Below are 10,543 nucleotides of genomic sequence, written 5' to 3' on the forward strand. Positions count from 1 at the left end.
ACACACGAGCATCACATATTATAACTGTTTTATCGCATAGTTCTATCATTTCAATTAATTTATTATTTTCGTTTATAGATCTATCATTTAAATTAATTTTTATAATTATTTTTACACTTATGATTCCCTTTCTGCACCTCACTGACTGAAACCCAGAAACGTTCTGTTTTAGAAAATGTGTTCCCCAGGTAAAAGTATCCCAAAAGATTCTACATTTGTATTACTCTTTGCATTTCATTGGCCAAACGCTTATCTCGAGTCTAATTTGCTTCAGCGCCCAAGTAATATTTTTCATTTCAGTGCGCTATCTCATGCTGTATAGCTACGTAAACGCGAATAAGCTATCAGAAATAAAACAACGTAAAAAAACAACAAAAACGGAGTATAAAAAATCAAAATATGTCGGATTCCGATTTAAAATTAGATGATGGACAGGACATATTTTTATCTCCGGTTCTTGACGAGATTGAAAGTATGCAAGAAGACGATATAGTGTTGTCGCAAGCTCTGGATTTATTTGAAAACAAGGAATCGTTTGACTTGTCAGATTCTCAGTTTAAAAATCTTGTAGAGGATTGTACCAGTGCAGACTTTTTCGGTAGTTTTACGTTGAAACTACCGACTGGAGAAAATTGTGAACTGTTAGGTGTGGATACACATTGTGAAAATCGCTTTGGAAAAACTACCAAAACTGAAGATTTTGACGCACTGATCAAGGACCAGAAATCGGGTAACACCGAGAGGAGTACAAAGTGGGCCACCTCTGTATTTGAGGCTTGGAGATCCGTTCGGAAACTGGACGGAGAGGAAATTCCACCACTCGAGGAATGCGATATCAACACACACCTTTCACGGTAAGTCAAAAAGCACATGTACCTTTGTTTCAATTAAAATGCAATCAAGATGTAGCATTGTGAATTATACAGGTTTGTTGAAGTGACGAGATCAGTTGCAAACGCTTTGAGATTTGGCTGCGACTGCATTCTATATAAATTGGAGCCTATTCACTGTAGACTGGATATTTCGAACTAGCCCAACAGTTTCTAGTTTTTGCTGAATGAACTCCAAATGTTGTTGAAAAATATATTTGTGGTCACTAAAAATGGCATTCTTAGGATATATATTTCTAAATACAGTTTTATCTAAATCATCATTAATAGAGCTTTGCTTGGCAAGATAGTTTTAAACTAGACATTCCTGAATAAAGGTATCCGATGGTGATTAAAATAGCTTTTAAGAATCACTTTTCATGTTTAATTGCGTAAAAATGTAGCTTTCCAATTATAAAAATAGGCAAAATTACGATTTCGAAAACTGGTACTTTTCAGAAAGTTTTCAACATTTTTGCATGGAAATGTACGTTGTTAGTCAAAATAAATCGACGGCCATGTCGATTTAGATTTGTAACTGGTAAAATCTTAGTGTGTGTGTTCGGATTTAACGTCTTTTTCAACAAGTTTTCAGTCATATAATTTATAAACAATGGTGTCTACTTGTAGCAGTGAGCACAATGCCACATTGATATATTGTGCAATTCTTTTTAGATTTTTGAATTCATGGACAGTACAACATTAACTAGTATGTTTTTATACTTGCAGTTTTGTGGTAGAAGCAAGAAAGCAGGATGGTTCCCCCTACCCACCTGGATCGCTATATAATATTGCCTGTGGACTCTTGAGAAATCTCCGATCTTCTGGCATCTATGATAAAAACTTCTTGGATGAGACGAATGCACGATACGCGAGGTTCCGCGAGGTACTAGATGCTCAGATGAAAAAGCTGACAAAGGATGGGTTAGGTAATGGTCAGAGGGAGGCAAAACCAGTCAATGAAGAAGATGAAAAGATTTTGTGGTCTAAAGGTGTATTTGGGAACAGTTCATCTGTTGCTCTTCAGCATACCATGTATTTCTATAACTGTAAATTTTTCGGATTAAGGGCTTTGGATGAACACCGAACATTAAACTGTAACCAGTTTGCAATCGGGAGTGACGAAAATGGTCGTTACATAGAATTTAAAGGTACAAACAGTAAAACGTACAATGGAGGATTAAAACACAGGCGTATTGAACCAAACATTATAAGACATTATGATGAAAATAGTGGAATTGTTGACTTTTATGAGCAGTATCTGAATGCATTGGGGCTTTCGGGTCCATTTTATCGGCGGCCTTTTAACAAATCCGAGGGACACTTGCGTTACGGGGAACAAGTTGTTGGAATTAATAAGTTAAAAACTTTCATGAAAGACATTTGTTCGTCTGCAGGTTTAGAAGGTAGATACACAAACCATAGTGGTAAGAAAACGTGTGCCACAACACTCTACCAAGGAGGAATTCCCGAGGAAGAGATTATGAAACGAACTGGCCACAGATCCACTACCGGGGTTAGGAAATACCAAAAACCGTCTCCCGCAATGTTGAAAGAAATTTCAAACACACTAAATCCACCGCAGACGACAATCAAGGCACAGTGTGAAACGGTCAATGAGAAAAATGCTGAAAGTGTTCTAAAGGATAACGACGAGTCGGTGAATAATAATAAACGCAGTGATCCAAGTTTTAAGGGTTTATTTTCTGGAAATCACTCATTCTCTGGATGCACTTTCCAGTTTTAATATCGTACGAGAACTGTTGTAACAGTGTGTTGGAATTGTTGTTCATAATGATTATATAATTGACCTACCCGTAGCACATACATTATAGTGCCATAGCAGATACATTTTAGCAAAAAAGCACATAACGGATACTTTTTTAGCGCTTTTCAGTTTTAAGAAACATTTAAGAAAACTTTGAATTTCATATTTCATGACAATCATGTTTTTCTGATGTTCATTTAGAGATAATGATAAATATCGAATCTTCGAAATATTCTAGTTTATTTATTCTTTTACTTTATAGATGCAGGTATTTGTGATCACTCTATCTCCGTGAACAATAAATTTGAAATAAAATCATGTTTTCATTGGCAGGAAAAAATAATACTCCCTCCATAGGACCTTGCCATTGTAAGAAAAAAAGTGTTGCGATAAATATATTCTTTCTCTTTGAACTGTAAATTGGAGCTAAAATCATCTTTTCTTTGAAAGGAAAAAATTATACTCCCTTGATAGGACCTCAATAGAGAAAAAGTGTTCCGATATATATCAGAACAGTTTTACTGTGCTGATATATATCGGAACACTTTTTTTCTTATGAAACTCATAGAGAAAAAGTGTTCCGATATATATCGGAACAGTTTTGTAAGATATCAGCACAGTTTTGTAGTAATAATGTGTGTTACTATGTATAACATGCTGCAAAGATCAAAGGAAAATTGCCGCACTATGCGATAATTCAAAATATATATTGGTTAATCAGTTCTCATTTCCCGGAGTACCTAGGTATATGTTAGACACACAACAGAAACAAATTTAGAGAAAAATATGTTTGAAAAAGAAGTTTGATATTTTCTACAAAATAGAATGTGGACAATCGGAGTACTAGTGATGTAAGACAAAATACATTTTACTGAACAAGGAGTATGTTCTACCCTTTCTGAACAATTCTGTATATATATGTTATGAATATTACGGGTCTGTCAGGTATGATTTTCAAAATGAAAATTTACCCAAGAGGTGGTCTCAAAGGTGTTTACATGATCCTTAATTGCCCGCCGTACGGTTGAAAAACGGCGTTAAACCTAAAACAAACAAACAAATCATCTGCTCTTATAGCATTTCGGTTAGACAGTGAAATCATTTGTATTATTTTTATTTTTTTTAAACAAAACTTGGATATGGCGCCTGCTTTTTAATTTTGTCTTTTGGCAGTTCCTGTGATATGCAGGCTCCATAACCTCAGATCCCCTTTCTAAATTTAGTTTGTTTAGTTCTGCTCATTGTTTTCTCGTTTAGGACAAACCCATTATTTTAACTGGGGACCATACGCCGCTTTTCATGGAATTACACGCTAGTGTAGCATTGAAGGTTCCATGTGAACCGCCGTATGAACACATCTGCGGATGTCTCTAAATTGTTTTTTGTACTTTTAACATGTGTAAATGTTGAGTTCTGTTCAACCCGGGGCTAGGGGGCGTGGACGGTAGCATGCATTTCCACTACCGTCCATGAACAGGTTCAATCAAACCGAGCCAACAACATTTTCGTTTTTGTTGTGTTGAGCGACCTGTGGAGTTTCCACTTTTTCTATTCTTTAACACATACAACAAATTTCAAAATAGTTTAACATTACCAATATTTACATAACTAAACATTACCAAAAGAAATAAGATCTCAGTTGAAAATGAAAATAAAACATCATTTCTTTATGACAACGACCAAGTCTCGTTAGTCCATATGAATCACAAAGCGTCGGTCTACGGATCGAGGGGTCGCGAGTTCGATCCCCGGACGGGGCGTATGTTCTCCGTGACGATTTGACAAAAGATATTGTGTCTGAAATCATTCGTCCTCCACCTGATAATTCATGTGGGGAAGTTTGCAGTTACTTGCGGAGAACAGGTTTGTAATGGTACAGAATCCAGGAACACTGGTTAGGTTAACTGCCCGCCGTTACATGACTGAAATACTGTTGGAAAACGGCGTTAACCCCCCCCCCCCCCCCCAAAAAAAAAAAAAAAGAACAACAAATGTCTGAGAAAAAAGATGTGGGGGCGAGGTAAACGAATGAATGAATGAATGAGTTGGGTTTTACGGCGAATCGACACAAAAAGGTCATATATCGCCGAGAAAAAAATTAAATGAATTACGTTAATTGTAAAGCATCTATAAAACTATTAAAGTAAAAAGGTATATACATATATAGCGTAAAAAGACAATTGCAAACATAAAAATGTAAAACATGTAAATAAAAATCAAATAAAGTTCAGATTTTATGATATATCCCTATTTGTTTCAAAAATTGCAAAATTTTGTCGGCAGGAACTTGTTCAAACAACTCTTTTAACGATTCTACATTATAGTATGAATTGCGCTGTGGATCGAAGTCAACACAGTTGATTAAAATATGTTTAATAGAAAGCGGTGTTTGACATGGTACACACACAGGCTGATCTTCATTGTTCAAAAGATACGAATGAGTCAACCGAGTATGACCTATTCGACAACGAGAAAGAACAACTTCCTCCCTACGAACAGATCTATTTCCCTGGTGCCATTCACCTAAAGTAGGTTTAATTTCACGAAGTTTATTGAACGAAGCATTGTTCCATGAGGACTGCCATTTAGTTAAAATGAATTTGTTGATATTTGACCTAAAATCAGTATATGGTAATCTCAATTTAGATTGATTTAATGAAAGTGATTTCTTTGCTGCGGTATCAGCATCCTCATTTCCATGAATACCAACATGACTAGGAATCCAACAGAATATGATGGACTTCTTAAAAGATAATTCATGAACCTTGACAAGAATATTTTGAATTAGAGGATTTTCTGTATGACGGTTGTGTATTGATTGTAATACAGACAGTGAGTCGGAAAAGATGATAAACTTTTCTTCATTATATTCTGAAATAAAATTAAGGGCCAAATCAATTGCTTTTGCTTCTGCTGAAAAAATTGTAGCGTTATTTGGTAAACGTAATTTTGATTGATGCAGATGGCTAACGGCGGCACATCCAACCTTTGAATCATCTTTTGAACCATCTGTATAAATAGGAAAATGATCTTTGTAAGCCGACTTGATTTCGTTATATTTGGACTTGAATATTTCAGGGTTTGTTTCAGCCTTTTCAATGCGGTTTTCATATCAAAAAGAACTGTTGGAGAATTAAGAATCCATGGTGGTGTATTCAGAACTAAATTATCTTTCCCTCATAAAACTCAAATCTTTTCCTTCAAAAATTATCAATCAAACCAAATTTAAATTTGTTTTGGTTTTTTTATACGAATCATGGTATTTGGTTTAAATATGTTTTAGAGCGGGTTGGTTTTTTGGAGCTACCCTCAGAGCATTTTGCAATGACAGTTTTTCACGTCTTTTAAAAGGGGGAGGGTTCGTTTGCTTCAACAGTAAGCTTTCAACAGGCGATGTTCTAAAGGGCCCCAAGAGCAATACAAGACTTGATTATGAAAGTATCCAGCTCGTAAATACTTTTTTTGGGCTGAAATAAAAAAAACAAACCGAATCCTTGGATCAAACAAAGCTCTTACATTTTAAAACAAAACCTTGCATCTCCCCCCCCAATCAATTTGAATTTCCCTTTAAAAGATTCAACGATTTCAAAACTTTTGGTTTTAATTTTTTTTGTGTGGATAAAAAAAAGCTTTTTACAAAAATAAACCAAGAAATTTTGTTTCGTAACAACGGGTATTTTTGTACCATTTAGAAAAGCTCAGGGTCAAATGTTGTTTCCGTAATTGACAAAGTGAACACAGGGTTTTTTGAGGGGAAATTTTAAAAACCTTTTTCCCAGGGCCCAAAAATTTAAAACTTTGTTCAAACATGCTGTAATGGCGTTCAATCGATGTTTTTTTTTGAACGAAAACTTTAGAAAGTCCAAACATATAATGAAAAATCTATCCCTGGTGAAAACTAAAGTTTTTCCTTTTCCATTATTTTGCGAATCATTCCCAGATTTTTTTTAACCCGATACCTAAAATTTAAAGTTTTAAACGTAGGAAGCCATGATTTTTTCTTTGCTTTTTATTTTTGCGGCTTTTGCTCTCAGAATCTTAACTGATTGTGTTTTCTTTCCGGGCCGTATTTAACTTTTTAAGGCCCCTACTTTTTCGAACAGCGTTTACAATATCTTTATCCCAAGGGTTATTTTTATTTTTAAATTTTTTGAATTTTTGGGAATGGACTTGTCAGCAATATCAGACAGAAGAACTAAAAACCGATCAAAGGCAAAAAAATTAGAAAAATTTCCAAAGTCAGTTTTTTTTACATAGCGTTTCAAATTGCTTCATCGCTTATTAAATTTGAAATATGAAGGGTGGTCTGAGGCAATTAAAGATTTGAAATAATAATTTGGGAAAAATTGGTCATACCATGAAAGTCTCCATATTTTCCCATTCAAAATCCAGAAGTGTTCGGTTGAAAATTGTCAAATCGGGGGAAAAAAAAAGTTACCTTTGCAGGAGAAGGTAAGTTTTGGTTTTATCATTTAATAAACAGAGGGCATTTCTTTCAAAAAAAGTTTCAAAAATTTGCCTTGTGTTCTGTAGAACACCCCAAAATTCAGATGACCATTAAAACCCCATAAGCAAAACTGGTTGTGGTAATTGTTTTATAAGATCACAAGTCTTAAAGTTTTAGTTTAAATTTTGGGGGTATGAAATCGACAATAGTAATTGGTCGATGAAATTTGTTACTTTATTGAAGTTAAATCTTGTATTTAGAACAATTTGTCTGTGGGAATGCATTTTTAATAATAATAGATGTACCAAAAAGCTCTATCAGTGTTGTATTTATAGTTAACACTAAATAATTTTTAAAAGCTTTTTTGTCCCTTTTCCTTTAAAAAGGTTTCACAAAGGCCTAAGTGAAGGATTATTTTTTTGATGGGGAAGGAGAATTTTTTATATTTGTTTTAAGTCCACGGCAATTCCATGGATAATTTTCTTTCCATTTACACGGTAAACAAAATTTAAAACGACTGGGAAATTAAAGTTTAGTGTTCATTGATTCAGGGGTGGGAATTTTTGTTTTTTTCCCCCTCCTTTGTGCTAATTTTCACGGGGAGCAGATAAGGGGCGGATCGTATCATCCCCCCCCGTAAAAGGTTTCATACAAGAGGGAACCGGTTAGGGGTTTGAAGGGGATCGTTTGATCCCTTTTCCCAAAAACCCATCATTTTTAAAGTAAATTTTTTTTTTGGGGTGTTTGACACCCCACTTTGATTGAATTTGCTTTGGACTGCGAATTTGTGTAGTTGGGAACATTTTGAACAGCTGGGGCAGCGGGTTTAGCGCGCATTTTAAACTAGGGTGTCGAAGGGTTTTGTGGTATTTTTGGGCTTTTCGTTTTGAGCATTTGGAATGGGCACGAACAGTTTTGCGTAGACAATAAAAATTTTTTGAGTAGATTTTTTTGATTTAGATTTTGTTAGGGAAAAATTGTTGCTGTCATGATGGAATACAAATTTAGCTTTGGCAATTTTCTAGCTTCGGAAATCCAATGCCCTGGGGAAATTTGACAGGGAGAACTTCCTTTCGTCTTCCATGTCTTGCAGTCTCGAGACTTGGCTAAATGGGGCTCGCCGCAATTCACACAACGCAATGGATTTTGCAGGGTATTTTCATGAAAATGGAGCATTTTCCCCCAAATGTGATCCTTTACAGTTCTTTTATTGGGGAAAAATTGAAAAAATTAAACATTGAAGGATTTGGAATGAAATTTTGAAACTTTTGTACGAAGATACCCAATTTTATAACAGAAAAAAATGGAACCCCAAAATGTTAGGATATAGTGTTCGTTTGGATTTTTCCTAGTTTCTTTATTTTGATGGTCTAGCAGAGGACATTTTGGCAGCAAGTTCCGCACAATTCGCTTGATACCCCGAAAGATCGGACAACAAATGACCCCCTTGGGAGGATTCAGAGAACGGGGGGGAATACATTTTGCTGGGGGGTTAAAAAAGACCACCTAAATTATGTGCATGGCTGTTTTGTCAACCCACAGCAGGCCCCCTGACCAGTTTTTTAACTGTTTTGGGGAACCCAGGACCTCCGAGTGTTTTTTTTCAACACAAATGGAGAGATATTGACTTTTTAAAATGTTTCGTCGGGGGGAGAATCAGAAGAAATCTGGGGTAAAGTGTTTGAGCAAATGGTGGGAAAAATTCTCACCTTTTTGTCGTCGGGTCTTTTTCCCGAATGGGGCTTTATTTTTATTTAAATTTTTTCCATGCTTAAATGTTCAATTCTTTCGTTCGCAGCCCCCCCCCGCCGCGGTCCCAAAAGGGAAATGTAAAAAAGGGGAAAACCGCTTAACAGTTGGGGGTTACTTAGTAAAATTCCCGGCCGGGTTTTTGAAATCTTTTTTACATCCCCAGCTGTTGAAAATCAAAAAGGGGTTGAGGGTTTGCTACTTTACCAACCCAACTGCCCAAACCACCGCCTTCTAGGAAATTGAAATTAAAATGATATTGCGAAAAAAGGATAAATGAATTTGTGTGAGCATCATGAATTTTGTAAACGCCGTAGAATAAAATGAAAAGGGAAAGAACTTCGTGATGTTAAGCCCGTTTGACAAGAAATAACAAAAATTGTGGTTGTAGAAAAAAAAAAGATAGATGCAGTTTAACGTGAAAAATTAAGATGAAACAAATTTAAAAGTGGTTTTCCCAGGCTTGGATGATGCCAAATTGTCGTATCGGGCCAATAGACCGCCAAACGTCTACACGATTAGGGGCCCAAAGTGGTATTGTATCCACATCCCAAAAGGGACGCGAAAGAAAACAAGCACGTTCTCCCCGGATGCTAGGGCCCCCTCAACACCCGGACCCCCTCCCCGGCTTACGGGCGCCCCCCACGGCAAAAAGGTCCCTCCATTTTCGGGGGATCAACCCCTCTGCATGGAGATACAGCCGGTTTTTTTTCCCCCCGCCGGCAAGGGGCAGGTAAACAATGAAAATTGTCAGTTATTACCAAAAGTTGATAGTGCTAAATTTTTTTTCCAGACTCTAGAGATTTATCTAAGAGAAAATTTTCCAAATTTAGAACGAATATCACTTTTAACTGCAGACGCACCGAAATTATCATTTAAAGGTACAAGTTGCCAATAGAGCATGATACGATTCCGATTATTATGTTGTTAACTGACATCGGAGAAGCAATCGGATCTTCCCTTACCACCAAAAGCTGGAAAAATCGCCATACATTTTGACCTACATTCTATCGGTGTGACTTAAAAACACAGCGAAAACAAAACGATCCATAGTTCTTTTTTCTATGTTTTGCAGAAAAAAAAATCAGAAATTGTGAAGAGTAATTTCCTTTTCAGCAAATTAAATGTCAAGATAATGCACCAAGGAAAAAAAATCATTTAATGTTTTAAACCCTACGGGTGCAAAAACATAGCAATATTTTTTTCTAAAAAGACGGTAGCATTTTTGCGAAATGATAGTTTTGTAAAAAAGATTTGGGGTTTTTTGTTAATACGTTTTTCAACCCGACTGAAAATATGGTTATAAGGAGGTTTTAAAAATCTTTGAAAGTAATTTATCTGAAAGTACATTTAGTCGAAGACTTTTAAACGTGTTTCAGAGAATTTTACTTCTATAAGCTGAGATAAAAAAATGATTTTTTAAAATTTATTAAAAAATTTAGACTTCCCGTAAACGTAACATAACACTTTTTTACATAAACTTTTTTAAAACCTCCGATTGTACTCGTTCAAGCTTTTCTTTCGCCCGTTTGTTTATATTTTGTGCGGTACCCAAACATTAGATTAAATTTTAGTATTCAAGTTGTTTCACACAAGTATAAGTGAGTGAGTGAGTGGTTGGGGTTTACGGGGATCGACAAAAAAAAGGTCATATATCGCCGAGAAGAAGTCATATTACAAAAGCCAACTGTAAAACTTTAAAAATTGATG

At 35.6% G+C, this 10,543-nt stretch overlaps 1 protein-coding gene across 1 annotated transcript; it reads left to right on the plus strand.

Moving 5' to 3' along the window:
- Positions 1 to 458: 458 nt before the first annotated feature.
- LOC123559446 (uncharacterized protein KIAA1958 homolog) lies at positions 459 to 3,335 on the plus strand. The gene is made up of 2 exons (XM_045351277.2): positions 459 to 854; positions 1,599 to 3,335. The coding sequence occupies exons 1-2, from the start codon at positions 475 to 477 to the stop codon at positions 2,614 to 2,616; spliced, it is 1,398 nt and encodes a 465-aa protein (XP_045207212.2). The 5' UTR covers positions 459 to 474; the 3' UTR covers positions 2,617 to 3,335.
- The last annotated feature ends 7,208 nt before the right edge of the window (positions 3,336 to 10,543 follow it).

The sequence above is a fragment of the Mercenaria mercenaria genome, chromosome 1 (assembly GCF_021730395.1).
Source record: "Mercenaria mercenaria strain notata chromosome 1, MADL_Memer_1, whole genome shotgun sequence".
Taxonomy (NCBI): Eukaryota; Metazoa; Mollusca; class Bivalvia; order Venerida; family Veneridae; genus Mercenaria; species Mercenaria mercenaria.

Bases quoted from the DNA above. Each gene is read 5' to 3' on its own strand.
- LOC123559446 (XM_045351277.2), top strand. From the start codon at position 475: ATGCAAGAAGACGATATAGTGTTGTCGCAAGCTCTGGATTTATTTGAA. The intron at 855-1,598 runs GTAAGTCAAAAA...TTATACTTGCAG, and splicing joins ATCAACACACACCTTTCACG to TTTTGTGGTAGAAGCAAGAA.